The sequence below is a fragment of the Epinephelus fuscoguttatus genome, linkage group LG4 (assembly GCF_011397635.1).
Source record: "Epinephelus fuscoguttatus linkage group LG4, E.fuscoguttatus.final_Chr_v1".
Lineage (NCBI taxonomy): Eukaryota > Metazoa > Chordata > Actinopteri > Perciformes > Serranidae > Epinephelus > Epinephelus fuscoguttatus.
The window spans coordinates 20,929,108-20,955,256 of record NC_064755.1 but is presented as its reverse complement, the minus strand read 5'-3'; the positions used below and the strand labels follow the sequence as shown (position 1 = coordinate 20,955,256).

Here is a 26,149-nt window from a genome sequence, read left to right as displayed (position 1 = left end):
CACCATAAAAACCAAAACATGATTATTGTCTTCACAAGATTAAAGGCTGCAGTGTGTCCTCTGCCCTGTAATTCTACTTCCCTGTCATAGGCAGGACTTAGTATGGGTACTTAAAACCTTGAAGATACCAAGCACAATAACCCCGTACCAACTATCATCAAAACCTCTCAAGTCAAATGTGTGCATTTGATCCTTTTTGGCTCATTACCTCAGCTACAGTCTGTGTGTGGTGAAGCCAAGTGTGGTGGTGGCATTTTATGCAACTTAATACTTCCATTCATGTGATGGGTATCAAATATAGTTGAAAACAAATATATCAAATGAAGTACTCTATTGGCTGACACCCAGCCTTAGTCATAGATATTAATAGTGATCATCACATCACTGCTGTGTCAATCCCCTATAATTTGATTTCCTTGACAGATGATGCCTTTTTAAAAAACTATATCTGTATAGTTTGTCTCTTCCTGCCTCATTTTGTCATGTGTGGTGTCATCTGTCTTTGCTATAACTGTGAGTTACAATTATTAGTTTAATTTGTATGATAAATATCATGTTTTATTTCAGGCACAAACAGTCATGGTTATATTTAAAGGCCACTACACAACAGGATTTGTTTTAATGCAGTTACAAATTAACTAAAAATATCAGATTCCCTTTTATTTTCTTAAGTTAGCGCTGGGGCTGAAGTTTTATTTTCAGATCCTCTGATACTTACAGTAGCTTTACTGCTGAATTAGCTGTCTGAATTAGTTTTGCCTGCTAGACGCTACGTAATTAACTCTGTTCCAAATAAATCCAGCCGGTCATATGACGATCATTATCTGTTTTCCTCGATAGTTGCATCCTGTCTGCCTCTGATCATGAAGTCCTATAAATACCCCCCCTGTCCCTGGATTACTGTAATCCAGAGTCTCCCTGTGTGTGTGTGTGTGTGTGTGTGTGTGTGTGTGTGTGTGTGTGTGTGTGTGTGTGTGTGTGTTTTCACCAGGGCATGGTCTGGCTGAAGAGCCTTATTGAACTGTACACTGTGTTTCTTTAGGGCAGCAGACCAAAGGTCGGTCACTAATGCTGCAGGAGGGCAACACTGGTGTATCTACTCCGCCTCATGCTTCCTCTATCTGATAATTGAAGCATATTATTTTCTTAACTTACCCCAGACATCTTATTCCCTCACTCTAGTCTCACTGCAGTCAGAGTAAATCAATCAGTCCACCAGTAAATCATCAGTGCTTGAACCTAATTTTGTCCAGAGGAGGTGACGACAGTCTTTCATCACCCTTCTGAAGCTCTTCACATGTTCTCTGTACTCTTCTAAATGCTGAATAAAATGACATTCACCATCAGGTTGTTCAAAACACTTTTAATTTAAGAGGGAGATAATATACAACACAAAAGAGCAGCGGAGACAATAGCAATTAAACAGCCATTAGTGTGAGAGATTATTGAGGAGCTCCATTGACTTCCACACCCAATCTAATCTAATGACACCACTCAATCTCCTGTATTACCAGTATCCCAGTGTGTGTGTGTGTGTGTGTGTGTGTGTGTGTGTGTGTCCTGAGGCAGACCTACTGCTAATCCATTGGTTGATGATGCATCTGAAAATGACAGATGGCCTGTGCAGCCTATACACTGTCAAACCTGTGTGCTCAGTTTAAAGGAGCAACCAGGATGTTGTGTATCAGGATTCCGTGTGTGTGTGTGTGTGTGTGTGTGTGTGTGTGTATGTGTGTGTGTGTCCTTGCCTCCTCCCTGTTAGGGATTCTCCCTAAAGAGCTTTGATGCCTTCCCTGCATCACTACATGGTACTAATCAGTCGTACCAGCTGTCAGCGTGTCTGCCTCCCTCCTTCCTCTTCGTGTGTCCACTGGCACCACTTAACCTCACATCCTCTGCAGCAGTCGGCCATAATGGACTCTCACAGCGTTTCTCTGAAACATGATGAACGCGTATCAGCCGTTGATCGCTCTGACTGCTCAGTCCCAACAAACGAATAAAGACGCTCCCACTGATGTGTTTTGTCTTTGTTTGAATGTCTTTTTCTCCATCTATCCTCTGTTATCCCTCCTTTCTGTTTTCCACTTCTCTTTCCATTGTCATACTTTAAGACTTAAAGCTCTTAATGAAAACCTTAAAATTCCCCAAAATTTGGTAAATTTTTCCATGTTGTAACATTTAAATCACGCACAGTATTCTATACCAGCTACTTATAATAGAAATATGTAAAATAGAGATATAACTTTAAAGGCCGCATTACATTAACAGCCCAGGGCGTAGGTTTAGTTTTTCATTAAGAGGGCACATATGAAACGATGGGTTTAGAGTTTAGTCCTCTGCTACTTTGCATGTGTCCCTTCAAAATTCAGCTCCAAATTCTACACCTATGTCAAAAAATTTCATGTTTTAGTCCATTATTTTATGCACTTTTTTACTGTAGTTCTGCCAGAACATTTAACATCTTTGGAAACCCAGGGCATTGGTAGCATAGTGGATAGTGACGGCGCCCCATGTACAGAGGCATCGCTTCGCTGCAGCGGCCACGGGCTCGAATTCGGCTTGCGGCCCTTTGCGGCATGTCAGTCCCCACTCTCTCTCTGTCTCCCCATTTCACTCTCTGTCCTGTCAATAAAGGCAAAAAGCCCATAAAAATAATCTTTAAAAAAAAAAAACATCTTTGGAAACCTTGGCTTCTTTAATGACGTAAATGTAAAATAGAATAAAATGTAAAACAAAATTCCAGTGCTGTAGCCAGGATTTTAGAAATACTGAAGCATTTTTCCATTTTTTTTTTTAATATTTTCTTTCATTTTTTAAAATATTTTTCTGTATTAATTTAACTGTTTAAAAGTATATTTTCCACACATTTTATCTCCATACTAGATTATCTGAATTCAGGTTCAACATCTTCTCTACAATGCCAAGGATTTAATCATGTTGAGAAACACAAATTCCCTTTATTTTAATATGTTTAAGGCTTAAAACAGTCTGAGTTTAAGAGTTTTGACTCTATAAATGATCAGAATCAGGGTCAGAAAACTCAGCATGTGCAGTTTGTGTGTAACCGTAGTAGTGCTGTCACGATATTTGAATTTCTAACTTCAATACCTTGAAAAATATCAATATTCAATACCATCTTCAATGCCACGAGGAAAATTGTCACGATTTTTATCACTTTCATTAAAAGATAAACATATCAAGACTGTAACATGATGACTTTTCTTTTCTTGGTATTTCTTCTGGTATTGATATTAGGAAAAAGTGTATTGAAACCATTTCAAATATTCAGAATGAATGTATATCCATAAATGAATATTTTTGGCAACACTAAGCTGGAGAATATAAAGTCCTTCTCAGGTCATTAAAACTCCTCCTTCACCTCTCTGTAAAGGACTGTATGATAAATGCTGCTGTTACACAAACATCAGGAGTTCATTGTGATGCATTTTCCATACTGTCTGTGGGCTTTAATGGTTTGACGCAGCACTAACATCACTTATGATGATGAATGTCCACAGCCCCTCATCTCAGACCTTTCGTGACAGAGCAGGATCAGGTTGCACTGTAAGCTGAGCTAGCTGCTGCTGCTGCTGCGAACACCAACACTGAGGATTTACTACTACAGGCCTTCAGCTGCTGGTTTCACAGCCAAACGCATGAACACCATTGATTTATCGACCGAGGCAGATGATAGTCAACCCGGTGCTTAATGGCCTGTGTATGGATTTATGGGTTACGGCTCAATAGTTAAAGGAATTGTTCGGTTCATACCTTCAGTGTTTGAGGTCGAAGATTACACTTTGATGTCATGATCAGCTAAGTGTGCCAAGACAACCCTGGGGGGACATCATAGATCTGAGGGAGGACAGGAGAAAGGCAGGACAAAGGGAATTAATAATCTCTGGGGGTGTTTTCCAAACCAGGAGACTTACTGGACTTCTGGCTTCTTCTGCGGTTGTCCTTCACAGAAACTGTGAGCTTGCTTCTTTGAAGAGTTTCTATGGTGTTCTGAGACTGCAAGAACACTCAGGGGGGGATGGTCCATCTGAACCCCTCACTGCGCCGCCTGCAGTCACTCACACACCCAACAACCCTCACCTTAAACCTGCCACCCTTTGACCTTTTGCAACTAAAATGCACATGCTCCTGAACATTAAATAACCCGCCTCCTGTGATGAGTCCTGGGATGATGGAGATTAAAGCTCTCGGTCAGTTGTTGGCAAGTCTAGAACCACCGGATCCTTCCAGCCCACCAGAGTGAGTTCTACCATTGCCAAACACTGTGGGAGAGTGCAACCGTCACTGCCACCAGATCCGAGTGACAAGTAGGGTTCAGGTTACACGGGACAGCGTCTCAGAGATGGAGCCTCCATGGCAACCAGTGATATCTGAGAGCAATCGATGAGATCCATAGTTCATCCTCTCCTCTCTCTGTTTCCCTCTCACACAGATGACAGAATATTTACGAACAGCTGAGTGTCTGTCTTGTCCCATATTGGCACTACACATGATTGCTCAAACAAAGAGACACAAAGCAAAAATGTGCTAGTGCCAAAACGGGCAAAGAAGAGTTCAGAGTGGACATGTGAAGCAGACGGGGACACACACATGGACGCAGGCAGCGTGGTTCTGTCTCTACTCTGTTTATGGCCCTATGGTAATTCACTGATAGTGTGCTGTGACAGTGAATTCTACCAGTGCCATACACAGAACAGGAGGAGATACAAGTGCAGTCCCACATTACATGTGCTACATAGGACAGGATGTAGATCATTGCCTGTGTGGGGGGTCCTCAGCCTTAAAATTAAAGCTGCAAACACTTACTTTCCTGCATTCTGGGGACTTTATATGCACCAGTTTGTGCCTTTTCTGCATCAATGTATGGTGTTAATGTCTGTAATGTAAATGTTTCTATTGGGGCGATAAATGCATGTTCTCAACAAAACACAAAAAAATCTACACCTGTGTACACGGGGCAAAAACGTGACCATCTCTCCTCCAACTGTGAATCCTGACATCCTGCATGCTGCCTCATGCCACCCTCTCCTGACTTCTTTAAAGTTTGGGGAGCCTTGTCTTTCAAACAGCGTCCTTCCTTCATCTCCGTTTTGTCCACCACACAGGATGGAGAGTAAATCCAGCCGTGCCATCTGCTACTGAGGGCAGACAGGTCATATAGTGGTGCTGATTCACCCAGTTTCTTAAAGAAAATCTTCACATAACCGAGAATGCATTCCTTCTGAAAAAGTTATCATAAGATTATTGTTAGCTTTCGGGACATCTCTGGCCTCCGTGAGATCCCTCCTGCTGCTGGTGGAGGAGCTCAGATTGATTCTGGCTGTAGGGAATGATGCGCTAAGTGATTTTTGAGATGCTCCAAATGGGTCCCAAAGCAGGGCTCATCTTCCCGTTTCCGGGAGAGATCAATAGAGTAAAAAGCTTCAGAGAGAGAGAAAGAGGGAGAGACAGGGAGGGAGGGAGCATAAACAGAAATCTCCTGGAGTTGCTGTGTTTAGTTGCTCCTCATATCTTGGTTATTCTTACTACTGATAGTCACAAAGACAATATTACTCACCTCCTTCAGTAAAGTCCTTCCTCATTATAATCAAGGATGCAGTGAAAAAGATTAACTATCCTTTTCAGAAAACAAAACAATGGCATTAATTCCTGATTTCAAACCGTTCTTTTTGTGTATTTGTTTTCATTGTGATGATCATCAGACCAGCTAAAGGTCACAAACACCTACTTCTTAATCTACACACAAGTAGCAGTCTAATTATTCTCACTTTGGAAGGAATTGCATGCATTTACCAAAAAAAATGAGGAGGCCTGCAGATTTTTCTAGACATCCGGTGTTGGTCTGAGTCTTACCTTACCTTTAAAAGATAATCCAATATTCTCACATCAACATTTCAGTTATAAAAAGACATGAAGAAACATCTCTGTTGAGCCAAGATTCCTAAAGTACAAGCAGCAGAATATTTTCACAGGAGAAAACAGCCTGGTGGTCCTCGGCTGGATGAACTGGGCTTGGTGGAGGAGACTAACTTTTGTTGTTGTTGTTGTTGCTGTTGTTGTTGTTGTTGTTGTTACTTCTTCAGTCCGTTGCTCCACACTGTGCCAGTTAACTCTCCGTGTCCCCATCTCTCACTGCTTGTTTGGGCGGTATGGTAGGGGATTTTAGTAGACAGGTAATTAGTTGCTAAGCATCTTAACCCAGTGGCAGTATAGTAATCCACGCCGCCCTCCTCCCTCTCCTTCTGCTCCTATACGCAGGCCTGCAGCGCATTTCCTCTGCGCCTTTACGCACAGGACGCGCACTGCAGTGGCGGACGCTGGAAAACCGGTTGGTAATTCAGTGTTGCCAGAAGTAGTTTAGTACTCTTCAAACTAAATTAGGATTACAGTCTTGCTATAATAAAGCACTAAAGTGGCAACACTAGCCACATAAGTCTGAAATAACGCAGATTGAAGCCCATAATAACGACCTACACTACTTTAATCTTAACATAAATAAAATTAGGAAACGTAAGACGCAAACATTTGAACACTTACCGTCCTCAGTTTCTTATCACAGGCCACACGTTACATAATGAAACTCTGATGTTTGCCACCAGACAGCAGACCTACCAGCATCCACCGGGTGTGGCACCCTGCTGCAGCCAGGCCCGAAGCTCCGCTCTGTCTCTCCAGAAGTTTGTCCAGGCCTCCTCTGCTCCTCCTCGTTATATACGGGCACCCAAATGTCCCTGCAGGGCTCATTTACCTGCTGTCGGTCATTATTAGACAGATTGCAGGTGGAAAAAGAGGCATCATCCTTTCAGCTGATGTGAATCCGTCAGAGAGGGATAGGGCAGGTTTGGGTTACGGCTCTTTCAAAGTTGACGCTGAAATCCACCCGCGCAGCCTTTGTCCTCTCCATACATTATGAAGGAGGCGCAGCCGGCCAGCAGCGTCTCATCGCCCTCTGCACAGCTCCACCACCACCACCACTGCTGCTGCTGCTGCTCGCGTTACTCTTAAATAACTTTACTCATCACCAGCTCCACTCTATAACAAAACAATATGGTATAAAATACTGCATCTCTGTTTTCATGAAACTGAAACTCATTGCGCGCTTTTTCGATTATAAGAAATAGCTCCACACCCCAGTTATAATCCCCCCAAAATACATTGAAAATATCTTCACCATAAATAAAAGGCTGCATTAACAACATCGTTAAAATCTGTCTTTAAAAAATCAATTTTCTGTGTTTTTTCTCTTCTAATCTAAGTTCCAGAACAGAGGAAAATGGGTCCATGAGGAAAACTATAATTTAGTATCACTCACACAGGCGCTGCTGCTCATCCAACACACTTATCTCAACTATCGCATTTAAAATACTTTTTAAACCTCTAAGGTTTCCGGAGAAAATGAACAGAATGGTCAAAAAGCCTGCTAATCGTTCCGCTCCGACCCTCCAACAGCCAAATTAAACTGATGTTGAAATAAGAAACCTGAATATGCTCAGAGAGGCTGCACGGCCACACAACAATGAATATTTCATAAGATCATTATAAACTACTGTCGGCCTGTGTCTGCTGAGGAGCGTCACCCAGCAGCATCTCAACATGCAGGAGCACCACCTTCATTCATTTACTTATTTAACATGAGTCATGTCTGAAACTGATCTGAAACCAGAAACAGTTTAACAGGGAAAACTCCCAAGTTTCACCGGAAATGGCGCTTTTTAAAGACGTTTTTTAAAAAAAAAAAAAAAAAAAAAAAAAAAAGTGTTTTTATTATAAATAATAATAAAAACACTTCACCTTCAGGAAAAGTAAAAAGTGCTAAAAAGGAGTCTGAGGGTCTTCTTCCAGAAAATCCTAAGCACCAGGAGAAATTTTTATGCACCAATTTGTGCCTTTTTCTGCAGCAATTTATGGTGTAAATGTCTTTTATTTTGTTGCTCTGCTAATTTAATGTTGTAATGGGTGGGACAAATGCCCCCATGCAAACGGCCTAAACTAAAGACATAAAACACCCTCTCTGATATCCAAGACAGTCTAAACAATGGAGACTATAATAAATATTTAAATGAATAAACACTAACAAAGCATGAAAAGTCAATATAATAATGTAAATTTTCCTACACATATGGATGTCAAACATCAGCAATGTGATTTATCAGGGATCTTTTCTAAACACATGTTAAAAGAATAGGTCTGGGGGTCCTTAAATAATGAATAATAAAACATGAATGGTTAGTAGTCCACTGTTAGTGGACCCCCTTCTTTACACAGGTCAAATACGTCACTTTAACAGTCTTTACGACACACAGGTGAGACTGCCATCTGGTGGACGGAGGAGAGACAGATGTTAGAATTGTTCAGTGAGTGTGGATGTCCCCTGAAGCCCCTTAATGCCACGTGAGGGGGGAAATAAGTGAGTCGTTATGATGAGAAACTTCCTTAAAATATTGACTCCATCTTTTAAAGTCTGTGCATAATATCTCAAAATAATGAGAATGTTTCTTAATATTTTTAAGAAAGACTTTAGCCTACCATATGGTGTGTCAAAATATTGAAAGTTTCTTTGTTTTGAGACAGTAAGTCATTATTTCAATAAAGATTCTTACAATCATATTGAATAACTAATTTAAAAATTAGAAAATTTGTAAGAAAAAAAGAAAAAAAAAAAAAAAAAAAAGGAAATTACCTGGAAAGAGTGCATAAAAATTATAATTGTTCTGTAACATAATTTTAAAATGTGGTAATAGTAATAATTATGATTTTTTTTCTTTTTCCCTATTTTTCTCAATAATTTCTATAATTCTAAAATGTCTTTAATTTAACTTATTTCAATGTCATAATATTTATATAATTTTTTTCAATTTGTGGGACATTTCTTACCAAAATTGGTAAGATGTAAGATTGTCCCTTTTCCCATGTTTTGAGAAAAATCACACCAATTTCCAAAGGGAGGTTCAAAGGTTTAGATCCTAAAAAAGCAGCACAAGAAAAATGATGTCGCTCCAGGTTTTAAAGGATTAATTTTCTCTTTTTATTAATTTCTTGCTAATTTTTCGGGTCATTTCTTCTTTAGTGGCTCATTGCTTTCTTCCCATGTTTTTTAAAGAAATCAAGCCAGTTAGCTCCGATTTCAGGGGGTTTTAAAAGGAAATCCGAAGAATTAATTGTCAAAATTGGTTTCATACCTCAGTACCTGAAAGATCTGACACAATGTCTGACACAGTAGCAACATATTGACACAGTTCATATATTTTTTGTTTTGTTTATTTCTTTCTTCAAGTTACAAGGGAAGCACATTTATTCATTTTTTGCTTTTTTAAAAATCAGGGATATCTCGACTTGTATCCTGGACAACAGGGCTTAAAAGACAAAAATAAAAACATTCAAACAAAAAAAATTATAGGCATCAAATATATGTGTCTCATTAATAAAAAATACAGAATACACTGATGAATCCAGATGATCCAGCCTGGACAGTGGTTTGTTTTTCGTTGCAAATGACAAATGACTGTGACATCATGTAGTCCTTGGACCTACAACAGCATATATTTGGTTACCGAGGCTAATTAGAGCCGTTTTAACGAGGCTGCTTAACAAATACATTTTTTCATCTTGTCCAAAAAAACTGCAACATGCTAGTTTTACCAACTTGTATTAATTCTCAAATGAAGGTTAAGCCTTTTCAAAGAGATCCTGATATCACTTTTAAAAACGTATAAAGGGAGTAGGCTACCAGTTAAATGTTTGATTATAATCAATTTCTCTCCAAAGAAGAAATAGCCCATTTTAATGGTGATAAACTAAGATTTACATTTTTGTTTCCTTCCAGAAATAATGCAGGACACAACCTGATCTGCAATGAGTGCACGTTACAAACATGCATCAAGATTCAAGCCTGCGCTGAAACACATACCAGTGTACCATCATGAAATTTAACAGTAAACTGTCACTGCTCTGGTGAACACCTCCTCTGCACAGGCGCTAACACAACTTGAACTTCTCTCCGGGGGTAAACCAGGACTGAAGCTTTAAACTCTTGTGTCTGAATTTAAATTTGGTCTAAACTGAGACGTCCACTCTAGTGTTTGACACTTCGAGGAACATTTATCTTCTCACGTCGGTGAAAACTCTTTATCCCCAAATCCAGTCTGAGGAGGATTTGTTCTGAAACTAAGCTCGTAGATCCCTTAGATTTGGTCCCACTATTTTTGAAAGCAACAGGCCTTCAACAGCGTGACAAAGTAAATGCGACTGTGTCGAATGGCTGAAACAAAGAGCACTTCTGTCTGACGACGTAAATCATCTTTGATGGACACATTTGCATAAGAAGGGGGTGCAGGTGGAGCAGGGGTGCAACATGTCTGTGAAGGATTTGATTCAACAAAGAGTCATCCCACAGACAGAGATGTATTAATTCTCCTCATCTTTACAGGACAGTTAGTCTTAAAACTAGTGTATTATATAAGTATCAAACAATACGTTATGATAGGATTCACCACCCGCAAAAAAAAACAAAAAAACAAAAAAAACTAACTATCCCTACGCAAGTCAAACACCTATTATAGTTCAACACAAGCAATAGGCAAAGTTAATAAGTTCAATAATTCAACAAGGACCTGGATAATCTCCACCGAACCTGCCCGGCGCACAGGCGTCCTCCCCATTTCTACAGCTCCACAAAGCCCTACACAACTTTACGTCTGTGTCATGCCACAATATACAAAGATACTCAGAGAATGACAAACACTTTCCTAAAACGGAGAGGAGGAAGAGGAGGAGATGGGTGTTGAAGAGGAGAAGCATCAGGACTGTGAGACTTCTCTGATGGTTTCTGCTCAGGGGTCAGTTCAACACAGGTTTGTAACACACCATGATTCTCCCTGGATTACATTCATGCATGCACACACACGCACACACACCTAGAGACACACACACACATGCTGTGGCGTTGTCATGGTTGATGCATTGGTAGTTTGACTGTGTGTGTGTGTGTGTGTGTGTGTGTGTGTGTGTGTGCGTGTGTGTGACGTGTCAGCAGGTTTGTCCAGTCAGAGAGGCCGTCTGCAGCCACGCCAGTCTGTACACGATGAACACATGACCGCACTGTGGCCTTCAGCTCCTCTGAAGTGATGATTGTAATGGCGACTCCTCGGGGCAGCAGTGTCAAAAAAAATAAAGGTGACGTTAAACAAAATGGGAATCCACGCTCTTTTAAATTTGGGACCGCTCAGGAATCGTGGATTGTCATGCTGCAGTACTCTGTCAGATGTCCGATGTTGAGTAAAGTGTCCAATAAAGAGAAGAAAAAAAAAAACTTGAGCCCTCCTTCCTCCTGCGTCGGGCTCAATGCTCAGTCTGGACTTCAAGCAGTGTGAAAGCCTCGATCGATGCCACGGAAAATTGTGGAAATGACTGATGATCTCCTTTCTGATTTTAAAAGGCTCTTGGGGGTGAAGAGGAGGGCGACAGGGCAGGTGGTCATGAATTCCTAAGTAAGGGTTAATATTCTGCAATATCATACTGCAAATCCTCGTGTAGCAATAAAAATCCTTGTGTTGCTGTAAAAAATTGTCTTGTTTAAATATGAATATAGTACTGAGTTTCTGCTCTTTAGGAAATGACAGTCTGTTGTGAGGCGAAGGGGACGGGATCTTCCCGTTCACTACAACTCCATGTCTTGAGCCTCGTCCTCCGAAAAGTCTGACATGGAGCTCTCAGAAGAGGAGTCGCCCCCTCCCTCCTCCTGCTCCTTTAGAGCCTCCTCTGTGGCGTACTTCTGGATGTACTCTAAAAAAGACAAACAAGGAGGTCATGGGCGAGAAAGGTGTCGTAACTGTGCTATGGATAAACTGCAGTCATAGTTTTACCAGTGGACAAAATGATCTCAACTCAAAGTCCACTTACTCACATGTTCGGCCGCTTTCAAATCACACACTCTTCATCAGCAGACTGAGTTGCCATGATTATATTTCAGAAATTAATGTATTAAGCTTAAACGTCCAGTGTGTAGGATTTAGAGGCATCTAGGTCTCCTATGAAGTTTCAATTCTGCAACCTCACTGCTAGATTTCACTAAATCCCATATACTGGACCTTTAACTTTTAATTCAACAAGAATGAGAAGTCCTGCAGATACTAATGGAAAGTTTGTACATTTCCATTTCCAGGTCAAATGAGCAAATTTAATCTGCCAAAAAAGTGTCATTAAAAATGTGTTTTCATAACCTGTTTTTATGCACATTTCAAATTTGTGCAAAATAAATAAACAAAACACCAGAAATACATTTTATCCTTGGCTGAGGTGAAAAAGTTGGTGTATCCATAAAAAATAAAATGCATACATGACACATTTGATGGTGGCATATGAAAACATCAGATCATCATGGAGTGATAAGGAGACTGTAACTTTCCTCAAATGAATATGTGAAACATTAAGACCATATTTTACTTCACAATTTCCACATCGCTTTGCACAATGAGGTTTGACTGGCGCTCTTTTTATTACATCATCTTGTTGCGCCCTCCTCCTCTAGAATAAATGGCATCCGTGTAAAGAACCAGCAACAAAAATAGTTTATCTCAATGAACCAGCTCCTACATACATAATATTTACATATCAGTTGTGAATGGGTACACATTTTCTTTGGCAGATTTTCTGGAAACATCTGGATTTTGAGCTGCGAGTGTGTGAACCTTGAGTTGAGACCATTTTGTCAGCTGATCAAGTCTGGTCCTCATTAAATTATCTACTCATTACAAACAAGTAAAAGTCCCAGTGTTTTTAAAACATAATCTGTTTACATTAATATTCATATGCACACATACCTTCTGCATGTCTCTGATATGATATAAACAACTTAACAACTGAATTACAGACTGTATTTTAATTGCAGGTTGCAAACATGTCTGACATGGCTTATGATAATATTTAGGCTTCAACGATGTGTGTTGAATCCTTTTAGCTTAAGTAGCTACAGTTGCTCCTTGCAAAATCACACATTGCATTCTGGGACTGAGCAAGATCGAGAAGAAAAACCAGAGTACTCTACGCCAACCATAAACATATTTTTTGTATCTAAACCTTTCATCCACCACTTCAGATTTTCGGTGTGAGTCACCGCTGTGCTACCTTTGATCTTGTGTTTATAATCCTCCGGCCGGTGCAGGTACATGGCGGCTGCGTCTCCGTTCAGAGGGTCGATGGGGTTGGGGTAGGCGAGCAGCTGAGGGAGGAACGACTCAAAGATGTTGGTCAGGTCTGGTGGACATGGAGAGAAAGATCAGTCAGAACAGAGTGTAATGGCTCAAAATCAAACAGCCACGGGGGAACTAACAGAAGGCATCTTACACAGGGAAAATACGTTCATTGTCCAGGACAGCAAGACGCTGCATACGGTTTATTTTACCATTTCAACGAAAACAAACAAAGAACAATGGCGTCTGCAGCCTCTCCTGCACTGGTAAAAAAAACCACAAGCTCTTCCCAGTGCCCGCCTGGCCTATACCTGCCTACACATATATGTAAACTCACCTGGTGCGTCCAAACAGTTTGAACCAAAACTCAACAACATAAATCAAAAAATATCAGATTATTTAATCTTACAAAACAATGAGTATTTCCTACACAGAGAACAACATAGCTGCTGAGAAACATCAGTAGGCTGGATGAGCTGTCATTACTCCAACACTGAGTCATTTCATCATGATCCACTAGAGGTCTCTGTTGTATTGAAATGTCCAATGCAAACAGCTGTATAGCTGCACAGCTGTATTGTTTTCTGGTCAGGCATGATCAGTCTCAGCACTGAAAGCGTGAGTAAAGAATTTTATTCAAATTTATAGTAACTTCAACCTTGCTGTGAATGTACATATACTATGTACTGTAGCTAAAACGACAAACAGATCAATATCTAACACTGTGTCTAGACAGGAGCTGTAGCATGAGCAGCACATTAACAGCAGCAGCTTCAGTGTGCTGTCTGTGCCTACACAGGATGCGTTCAAGCACACTGATGAGTGTAGGTCACCAGTGCTTTGGCAGTTCTCAGAATGCAACACACAATGGCTTTAGTTACACATTAAAAAATATAAGAAAGTAAAGCTGAAGCATAAAAATACCCTTTAGGTAACATTTGTGCAAATACAGAGAATGTTGTTGTGTCTTGTCTCTTCTGCAGCTGAGGAGGACCATTATGTGTTAGAATTAAACAAGTACCGGATTTTCTCCAGGGATAAACATCAATCAAATATCATGTTGAAACCAACTATATTGAATATTAGGATGTTTTAACAACATCATTACAAAATCGTGACGCTATTTCAATTTTTTTTCAAGATTTAGATGAGATTACTGACTGCATTCTTATATTTGTCAGCTGCTCAGTCTGTTAGTCATCACAGCTAAAGATTATTATCTGTGTTTACTGCTCGTTACTGCGGTGATACACCACCCCCACAAAATACGCAAATACCTATCAGGGTGTTTTCACATACACAACAAATGTCTACCTGAGAGAAACAAATAAAACATAGCTGTCCCTCGTCAGCTGATGTAAATCTCAGACCTTTCACTCTCTTTTTCTTTAAAACACAGATGGTTTTAAATTTTAAAACAGCGCATCCTTTCCCATTACACTTTTTGAAACAGTGACACTGTTGCAATAACTATCATATGATAGGCCAAAACACACCAATGGCGCCCCTATCATTGTCAATGTACAATCCCACACTGGCGGCAACTAGACGCACAGCACTTTAAGCCACTGTCCTATTTCCAGCCTCGCCGCCCCCAGAATTAAACGCATTTCTCCCCCACTCTACTTGTACATACCAGCTCACGTAGCAGCTCTTCTTCTCTGCTCCTGTGGCAGCTTGACTCCTCTCCTCACCACGGATGCATAAAGTAAACTGTAGCTGCTGCTGTCTCGTGTGTGACAAAGACTAGATGACAAGAGACTCATTGTTGAGGTCAAGAAATATCCTGAGCTAAATGACCCACGATCCCATCATTATAAAGACCATGGTCCAGAAGATATTGCCTGGCAAGTCATAGCTCTGGAGTTCAGCTCTTCAGGTGAGAAATCAAGTTTAATTAGGGGCTCTCCGCACAGGATTTTAAGCTAATGCAGAGGTGGAAGAGGTACAGATCTTTCAGTAAATGTAGTATTAACTTTGTGTGGACGTCTGTTAACGAGTTGCAGTGCAAAGCTAGGGGCAGCACTTGATGCGCTTTACATGACACGCCGCACCACAGCAGCGCCGGTGTGTTTTAAGCTTCACAGCTTGATCAAATGAGCTATAACTGAAAGGCCCAAAGACTGAATCTGGACACTGATCGACAGAGGTTTGGAAGAGTGTTAGGTTCACCAACACATTCACTTTCACTTGAACAAACAGATACAAAGTGAGAAAAGTCCCCTCCAGGTGAGTGTGTCCACCACGTTCTCTTCAGAGTCCTCTCAGCCTCAGGACCTTCTTATCTATCAGTGCGTGACCTCAATACAAGCAGCAGTTATCACTAAAGTGTAAGCTGATTAAACCGAGATGCTCTGCCTGAAGCTGCTGTAGAGGCTGCTCGCTTTGTGTGGGGTTTTTTTTATTGGCTATCACGGTTGATCAGTTCAACAAAGCCGTCACAGTGAGAGCTGTGGCTGTGACCTACCGTAGAGAGCTGTCCATGTCTGGTTAATAACATCTAAACACACGGTTCCTGACCTGAAAAAGAAACAGCACTGTGAGTACAATATAACAGCCCTGCAGAGGTTGTCAAAGCAAAACAGGAGGAGTGCGGTGTGACATGAACAGGGAAAAAACATCAGCTTTTCCTCCACTGTATGAATCATTTCTTATATGCCAAACATGAAGATAGGCTTCAGGCAATAACATTTATAATTATAAACTTATTTGCATGCAACACCCAGGTTGTTGTCATTAAAATTAAATCACTCTTTGTCATGTTAACTAATTCAATTATTATATAAAGCAATACTTCATGGAGATAGTCACTGCAGAGTGATATCTAAACACTGAAAACAACTTACGCTTCATCAATGTTGGGATGAAAAATTTTATTCATGAATCCTGTGACAAAAGAAGAGGCAGGCTTTATAGATCTTCGAGTTAGATTTATTATGGAGATTTCAAGACTTTGCCACAGCACTTGCAGAAATATTTCATACCTATTGATGGTGATTTGAAGGGGTATTTATCCGGTAGGTCCACTCGGACCTTCCACACACCTCCTTCGTACGCCGCTGAAAATATAGATCAATTGAAACATATTCCCAAACTAAAACAGTGTCAGACAAAACGGTTTTATCCAGAACATTAAAATGAATGTTTTAACTCACAAAGAACACTGACTGGATGCTGATATATTGTACAGTACACTGGTGAAATGCTGGTCAATAAGAGTGTAAATCAATGGGAAAATCTGCATATTCAAACTCACTTCCAGGCGGTCCGTGGAACTTGACCACAAACTCATTCAGTCCACTGAGGATGGTGACCTCATGCTTGCTCTCAATGCTGACGTCTGGTTAAGGAAAAGGCACACCCAAAACACAGGCAGCAGAAGAGGCAGGACATTCAAACACATGTTCAATAAAAACAGGCTGTGAACTTGTCTGGGCGGAGGTCAAACATTGGATCAATAACATGAGCCACAGCTGTGAGATCAATAATTCAGTGTCAGACATAGCCGACCAGCGGACAACAGGTCCCCTGTACGGCAAAACATCCTCACACTCAGCACAAAGTAACTCATTGAACATGTCGATAGCTTTCACTCTTACAACCAGACCACAATTGATATCACCTTCACTCTTCTTAATATACAGGAGGAGACAGAGCTTCAGCTGTCCAACTCAAACTTGTATTCTCTGTAATAAATACACCCACAAAAGGCTCAGTTCATTAAGCATAACTGTGCTGCCGTCACTCAGCTGCGCTGTGAGGACGACTCATCTGTTCTGCAGGTATCTGAGGCTGGAGAAGATGGGAGGTGACTTGGGTGGGAAGGATGTGTCATAATCACAGCTTGTGGTGACAGAGAGAGACATGATACCAAGTCAACTGCCTGACAGCCACACAAAGGTCGGGCGTATCCAGTCTGTGAGAGTCTGACACAATGACAGATGTAGAAAAAAATGTGCAAAAACCACACGACATAACTGTTCATCATCCTGTCATAAATCCTTCTGTCATCTCCACCTTAACGATCTAACCAAGGTAACGCAAGGATGCTAATTTGGCCAAACTGCTGGAGCACAATAATAACTCTGGGTAGCTTGCCAGCAGGCGAAATAACTGTAAACCAGAGAAAAAAAGGTTTAAAAAGCTCAGTCACTCAGAAGGAAAAGGTTTGCAAACCACTGAGCAAGAAGATAGAATAGCTCTAAATGTGATCTGAGGCAGCGGGTCCTAAAATAAAATCTGCTATAGATGTGGACTTGTAAAAATGTGCATCTCTCTCTTATGCCTTTCCCCAAGGGTTTTCCATAGAAACCCAAGCATATGCTCACTCAAGAGTAATGTAACTACCCAAGGGAAAACCTTTAGTTTGAAGAAAAGCTCACAGTACAAAGCAACGTCGTATGTTTTTTTCCTTAACTTGTAAGTTTAGTTCTTATGACACTGAGTTCATCAGCTCTAACACCATTTGTTCATTTTACCTACACTTTAAAAAGACAACATCTGCATAAGACCATACGACAAAACATTTGGTCCAGCCCAATGTGCGTCTTGGACGTACACTGATGTTTGTGTCTCTTGTGTGGACAGTAAAATAGTCTGTCCTCTGTCATAGTGGTTCAATCTGACATATTTGATTTAAAGCCACTACATGAAACTATGTATGGAATCTCCCATTGAACAGTGGTTTGGAAACTGCTAAAACAAGATCCACACCAGCAAGAACTGATGGATCCTAACATGTTTTCCTCACTGATTCCCACTATCTATTCTTAGATCTCTCATCCATACTTTATGATGGCATCAATAAAACAAAACAATAAGCTTTCTGTGCATCTTTTCACAGACGACAGTGTCCATGATCATGCCTACGATAAAAATGTACTATGTTATTAATCACCATGCAGCACTGCCTTTATATTCTCCAAAGTACATAAATGATTTTAAGAATACCAGTTTACCCCAGCATCATTAAGTCTGTCTGTACTTGAGCATGTTACATCGAGCTCCTGAGAGAACCACACGTTTAATATAGGTCTTACTGACAGTCTCAAGTGCAGGCTGACAATCATCAGCATTATAATGAATTAATCATAGGCTCAAAGACTTGTTGATGTAAAGATTAAATAAAATATGTTTTATTATTAAACTGACTGCTTATACGTCTAATATTTTTATTTAAAACTCAAAATTTTAAAAAATTTAAAAAATTACTTTCAACCCAAATACTCTGCACATTTGGCTAGTCTTTATTCATCAATGGCGCCTGAGGTCAAAGGTTTTTAAAAACAGTAAACTTAATACTTCACCCACAAAATAACCATTTGTGTATCAGTTAGTCATGCCGTGTTACCTTGAATTTGTGAAGAAAACTTTGCGTTTCTCACATGCCTCCACAGAAAACAGAAAGCTTATTGATTCATTAACTGATTAGGGACCACATTTAACAAAGAAAACTATGTCAAAACATCTGTTTACAAACTTTCACACAATTTGTGCAGTATAATCCAAGTCTCATTTATCCAGTCATATGCTCAGTACTTCCCAAACACATGTATTTTTGCTAAAAAAAAACATAAACAAAACCCAAAACGTAGGAGTTTGGCTCTGAGAGAGATAGCATGGATAAGTTTCAGTTCAGTTAGTGAATAGTATAGTAGTATTGTAGTAATAGTATTTGAAGAGTAAGATTTTAGCAAAAATGCATGTGATTAGGAAGTACTGAGCATACAACTGGGTAAATGAGACTAGGGTTGTACTGCACAAGTTGTTTGAGAGTTTGTAAACAGGTTTTTTAATTTAGTTTTGCTGTTGATAAATGTGGCTCCCAGTCAATCAATTAATCATTATGTTTGCCATTTTCTGTGGAGGCATGCAAGACAAAGTTTTCTTCATTAATTCAAAATTAACATGGCATGACTACTTGACATACCAATTTTATAATTAGAAATTATTCCATTTAACATACTCAATTAAAAAGGACTAAAGCTACACTCAATATCTATGTCATCTGTTGCAATGATTATTTTTATTTTCTAATTCAAATTTTAGTAACTTTTCTAATTGATTGAAAATGGTGTAAAATCCTGTTCATGATTTACCACAGGCCAAGGTGACCTCTTAAAATTGCTTATTTTGACTGTACATAGAACCCAAAACCCAAATATACTTAGTTTACCAAATAAAATAAAATAAAATAAAATAAAAACAGAGAAAGACAGGAAATCTTTACATTTCAGAAACTGGATTCAATAAATGTTTAACATTTTCACTTGATAAATGACTCAAACAGTTATCCTAATTGTGATGAACTGTAAATGAATATTCTATTGCTCCACTAAAAAATGAATATACTACTTGTTTCAGCACGAGTTGTCTGTCTGTTTAAAAAGCCCTGGTCCTGGTAACAACTTGTTAACCCACTCAGCCTCAGTCCCCTATACAGCCGACTCCTTGCCATATACACACTGCATGCTCCCAGCCCCCATCACGCTGCATGTGCCCCTCACAGCACGCTTGTTGTTCCTCGATCAGCTGTGTATTAAGCCCCGCCCTCTACCATATTCCGGATGGTAACAGGCTGACCAATCAGAGGGCAGCATCTCGCTGCAGGACAAAAACAAAACAATTCAGCTCACGCTGTCAGAAATCCTTTCATGCAAACTTCGGCTGATAACTGCAAATAATTAGAGATAATACACAAATACTCGACGATTACTTATTTTAGTAAGACCACAGCAGGCTGATGTAAACACACTGTAACATAACATCATGTGACGTGACACCTTAAAGAGTGTTGAGGGAAAATGTAATTAAAATGATAATATATTATTCGCTCACCCCTTTAATTTAGCATCGTTTAAATAGATAAAATCATAATTTGGCTTTATTTTTTATTATATAATTTGTGGTAAACACGTCAACCGTGCTTATTCACTATAAATATAATTTATGTTTTGTTTACCTGCAATTTGCAATGTGTGTTTATATTTGGGCAACAATTTAAAATGCAAGAAATTTTAAAATCTGGTTTCCGTTTTTTTCTAACGTTAAATAATGTAACGTTATTTAGCCGTTGACTTTGTCATTTTATCAAAGATCGTCTCTGTTAGGCTGCATCGACCTTATTTGTTCTCTCTTGGTGCTAGCATGCTACACAGCTAGCTACCTTGACGCTAACGTTGCTAAATAATAAAAAAATAATCATGTCCGTTCAAAGAAGCGCGTCTAAAACGTAAAATGCTCTTCGCTAATCCTTCATATTGTGTTGTCAGTCCGGATGGACCACATATTTTTGGCTAACAGGCTAACTTATCGCCTCCGAGCTAATGCTAACAACGTTCAAAGCTAACGCAGAGTTTCCATCCAACGTTATATTGCGACAGATTCCGCTGCTAATTCTGGACTGGTACAAACAAGAGCTGCATTGCTAATGTATTAGCAAGCTAACGCTGGCTAACAGGCGACTGAGTTCAAACAAATAACGTTAACTGTGTGTTAGCTTCCTGCTACAGTGAGCTAGTTAGCTAACGTATGTCCAACCGTTGAATCTAACGTTAGACACACAGCTACCCATTAACGTCAGTGTTTAGCGTTACACTTTTTTTTACAGAATCTATTAATATCACATAGCTAGCAGCAACATAATACACATCCTCACATCGGTCATCGGGAACAAATGCTACAATTAATCAACATTTAAGAGCTGACAATGAGTATAAAACAAGCCAATCTGTTTTGGCTATTTAGGTTGTTTATGTTGAGAAAAGGATACAGTTTCACCACGTCGGTATCCATTCGCCTCTTGCCCGGACTTGGAGACGACATTTTTGTATTCCTTTCAGAAGTGATCTAAAAATACTGCGGCGATGAGACTACCTCAACCTTTCAGCTTGAAATTACCTATAAGCCCTCTGGACTGTATCTACAGCCTTCCCACGGTGTCCATAAACAAGATCCTAGCTGCAACATCGCCCACTTTTCCTCCTCTCAGTGGATCTTGAGTGCTTCCCTGGCCAGCATTACCTAGTTGTGTCCTGTCCTGAAGAGACTCTGCCAGTGACATCAACCTCCAGCGACCAGAGCGAGGAGAGGAGGGGCTCAGGTATAGAAGTGCACTACACAGAAACACAATCACACTGTTAGTCTATATTTATGACAGTAAATAAAAGTGCTGGGATCATTCCTGCAAAAACTATAGTCGCCATTTAAATATGGGATGCATGTCTGACTTGTTTTATATGAGTCTGGTCCAGTAGTGCTTAAAGATAAGGTGCGTGCATTTCTATCTTGCTTATATCTATGATGAAATTGGAAGGCTGTGAAGTGGAAGGCTGAAAGAAACACTTGAGGCCAAAGTTGTTTCTTCACATGCAGTGTGTCCAAGAATGATATGAATCATTAATACAAACAGAGTAATTTTAGTCTCTTACCCCACGCTTAATGTGGTTAATGCCCATTTACTGGTGAAGAAATAACATGTCCAGTACAGTCAGTGACAGAACACAAGATAATAGGCAGGTCACTGTATCATATCATCACATATCATATGTATTATATCATCACAAGTAATTCTCAAATCTTTGCATTGAAGCAGGGGTGTCAAACATACGGCCCAGGGGCCAGAACCGGCCCGCCAAAAGGTCCAATACAGTGAGTAGATAAAAATAAAATACTACCACACTGACTAGAATACAGCTCTCTGAAATAACCACAAGTACTTTCTATGATCATATTTAAAGATGTTGAACATTGTGCAAACTATTGTCAATCAGCAGCTTCAGTACAAAAGAATCTGTATCAGACTTCTGTCTTTAAACAATATTAGTGGAACCCTGCTGCTGAGGCACTGACAAAATTTCAGATTGTAAGGCAGGGGATGACTTAACTTGCTTCTTCAATAGCTTTTACTTTAGTAAAAAACTATGAGAGAAAGTTACATGGAATGAAAGTGAGTAGTAGACTGACCGAATGTGGAAAAACTAAGACATACGGTTGAATTAGCACAAGTTTTCTTTCTTCTTTGTTTGGTAAATGGATGAACATTTTCAGAATTTATAGGTCATCATGCAGTGGTTTCAGTGGTCTGGCCAACTTGAGATCAAATTGGGCTGTATGTGGCCCCTGAACTAAAATGGGTTTGACACTCCTACACTTAAGTCCTGATACAAGTCCCAAGTCAAGGACAACAAGTCCCAAGTCATGTCCCAAGCCCTAAACTTTGAGTTTCAAGTCCTAAACAAGTCATAATGCCCTCTTTACCAAATGTAGTGCCACTTAAACAACAGAATAATAATATATTAAATTTACACATATAATGGATGCTTTTTAAAATGAGTATTTATTTGTTAAAACATGTTTGTTGTCAAGTCTAAAGTCATTACATTTGTGACCCAAGTCTGAAGTAGCATGAGTATAAGTCTGGTGACTCAAGTCCACACCTCTGGTTACAAGTACACATACCTAAAACTCATGTAGTGTAATACAACAGTTCTGCAGTATCCCATATTCATGGAAGATATAATGTTCAGTTTTCTGATGAAAGTGTTCCAGTAAAGTGTAGATTTGACTTTATGATCATTTTGGAGAATATGGTTTGTGCTGCTGTTTAATTGTATTGCATTATTGTATTGCATCGGGTGCAATAATTCAACTGCGGCAATATTCAGGAGCACATTCAGTGACAGACTCATTCCCCCAAGATGCACCACAGAGCGCCACAGGAAGTCATTCCTGCTAGTTACTATCAACCTGTAGAACTCCTCCTTCAGAGTATCAAGCGCTCTGAGTCAGTAGACTGGCATTTGTTGTTTTTTTTTAACCTACTGCATTTAAAATTCATATTTATCTATTGGGTGCAATTATTCAACTGCCACAATATTCCGTGCAGTTATTCAACTGTGCAATATATAATGTATATATCAATTCAACATTCAGTGTACATAACTGTACATATTTCTCATATTTACTCTAATTCTATTGTTGTTTTATTCTACTAATGTATATAATGTACTTAAATTTTCACTAGCAGCCTCAGCACAGTGACACTATGTGTTTTATCTTAATATTTTTTTTATATCTTAAGCACTAGTGTTAAACATGGTAGCATAATGCAGATTTCATTTCTATTTAATGTTATTTTATTACTTTATATTTGCATACTTTATTTCATACTCTATTCTTACTTACAATTCTCTAATTCTGTGTTCTTTATTCTTTAACTGCAACGAATTATAATTTTCCCTTGGGGATCAATAAAGTACTTCTGATTCTGATAAAGTGAAAGACCTTACCAATATTTAGTCTCCCCACATTGATATATGCAATTAAATATGTTCCCCAGAGATGGAATAAAAAAAATAAACTAATAAAGTGAAACAATAAAACAAAAAAGAAGAAACCCCACTCCACTCAGCTGCTAATGATCCCATTCACATATCACAATCCAAAGCTCCACATCTCATCAGAGAAAACATAGATGACAATTAGTAAATAATATGATAATGAAATAAAGTGGAATAGATCCAGATAAGATGGACTGAAGCCAAATTAAGAATTTCCCCCTAAATCTTCTTGAGAGCTGCAGATGTTGCTTGCCTAATAGTATATTAACCATTGTATTGTGTACTGTTTATTCATATTGTTATGCTATTACTGCTACTTCTGTGAGTCTCTACATACAGTGTGACACTTACTGCATGTCTGTTTGTCCTGGAAGAGGAGTCCCTACTCTGTTGTTCCTAATTCCATGCTGGGTTTCTCAAGTCACAAAGACCTTGAGAGTGTCACATGACCTGAGATGGTTCTTGGGTCGTCATATGATGACCTCTTCAGGTCATGTGACCCTTTCTTGTCATACGATGACATCAGCAGGCACAGTATCAACATCCTTTGTTGTGCTGATGTTGTTAGATACATTCTCCAGCCGTGTGGAGACAAGATCAGTAAAACTAAATGTCTGACTACATAACAAATGTAAACCCATTGCTTGGCTTGGTATGAGTTGCCTGTCATTACTTGACAATGTGGCACACACCAGCTGCTTTTCATCTGAATCACCAGAGCTGTCATTACTTTCTGTCAAATGCTGCAGATATTTAGATTTGAGTGTGTGTGCCTCTGTGTTTGTGTATTTAGGGCAAAGTGGATCTAAAATGATGTCATCCTTGTTAGCGTCTATGCACTACATTGCTCACCCCAGGCCAGATAACAGAGATATGAGGTTTCAGAATGAGATGTCACAGCAATACACTTCAGTTCAAGTCAGATCCATCATGCCAGACGATGTCTGTTGGTCCTCCATGTTTGCAGGTTACTACAAAACAATTCTTTGTTTTGCATATTTTACAAGGCAGATTTAAATGTCATTTAGCGTAATTTGGTCTATTTGAATCTCTTCAAGCATAAACAAACAGAAATCATGAGAGTAGTGCATCTCCCAGCCAGACTTATCGCTTAGGAGGAGATGGTATCAAGCAATGACCTCCATAACTCTGTGAGTAGGTCACTGGAATGAAAGTTGTCAACTCATCTCCTGTTTAATCTCATTAACCAGCAGCAGCTCATTGTTCGGGAATTTCTTACTGTCAGTGACAGTTCATGGACTACTGTTACATTAACTGGCAATCTGAGGCTGAGATTCTTTCTTCTGACAAATGCCCTGTGTAAACTTCTTTTAACCACCTGAGAAAGTGAAGTTTCAAATCAGAGGGAAACTTGTGAAAGAACATGAACACCATGGATCTCAGGCATTGACAAGTTGATTCAAGGCCGTAGCATTTGAGTCAAAATTGGGGGGAGGGGGGCAAACCCAAATATGAAAACTAATTTCCTACTATATTATATTATTCATCATAAGCACTTACAGCTTCACAGTATAATATACAAATATGCAATAAATGAAAGCTACTACAGTCTCTGCATAAATGACACATGCAGCACTACATTAAGCATTGACACTTTACTCAGACTTCACCACGTGAGCTACCTGACAAATATAACATAATACAGAAATTAACATTAGTTGAATACGCATGTGTGTTGTGTTCTGCAGGGGTACGGCAACACTCTTGGACAAAGTACATGCAGAAGTGCAGCACCCCATGATACTAGAACTGGTGGTAATACCCAGGTAGCCAAAATGACCTGGCCTAACACTGGCCAAAACTCGGCATGCCGGATGAAATTAGCCGGGCCGCATCCAGTTGCCTGACTTGGCTAGAATTCGGTATGAATGACACCTCAGTATCAGGCTGAATCAGCTGGCCTGATTCCGGCTGCTGACACTGCCATCACTGGGCTTTTATCAGAAATGACCTGGCCTAGCATCGGTTCAAACTCGGCATACCAGATGAAGTTAGCCAGGCCACATCCGGTTGCCTGACTTGGCTGAGACTCAGTATGAATGAAGCCAAATCAGCTGGGCCGATTCCGGCTGCCAACACTGCCATCACTGGGTAATAATTATCATCGGCATACCAGATGAAGTTAGCCAGGCCACATCCGGTTGCCTGACTTGGCTGAGACTCAGTATGAATGAAGCCAAATCAGCTGGGCCGATTCCGGCTGCCAACACTGCCATCACTGGGTAATAATTATCATTTGTTTCTTTATGAGTATGATTACATTTGCTAATGATCATTTTGGACAGTGGTTTGTGGTTGCCCACCACACATATGGCGGGGTGAGGGGGTTGAGGGCAACATTTGGAGCATATTTATAACTTTGTGGGGGTGGGGAGACTCCTTTCAGGCACCATAGACTGTTGAAAATGTACATAAATGAAAACAAATGGCTCCTATGTTGTCTTAAGGGAGGGAAATGTCTTTCTTATCAATTTAGGTGTTTTTAGAAGTGTTTGTATATACAGTAAACTCCTAAATAAACATTTCTGTCTGTGCTGATTTACTTTTCACTCACATTCAGCACATTGTTTTGCCTTCTTAAAA

At 39.7% G+C, this 26,149-nt stretch overlaps 1 protein-coding gene across 1 annotated transcript; it reads right to left on the bottom strand.

Moving 5' to 3' along the window:
* Positions 1-9,258: 9,258 nt before the first annotated feature.
* Positions 9,259-21,291, bottom strand: LOC125887352 (ubiquitin-conjugating enzyme E2 H-like). The gene is made up of 7 exons (XM_049574097.1): positions 20,977-21,291; positions 16,462-16,538; positions 16,190-16,264; positions 16,052-16,091; positions 15,673-15,725; positions 13,141-13,269; positions 9,259-11,799 (listed from the first exon to the last, which is right to left on the bottom strand). Exons 1-7 carry the CDS (start codon positions 21,027-21,029, stop codon positions 11,675-11,677), a joined length of 552 nt encoding a protein of 183 aa, XP_049430054.1. The 5' UTR covers positions 21,030-21,291; the 3' UTR covers positions 9,259-11,674.
* Between the last annotated feature and the right edge of the window lie 4,858 nt (positions 21,292-26,149).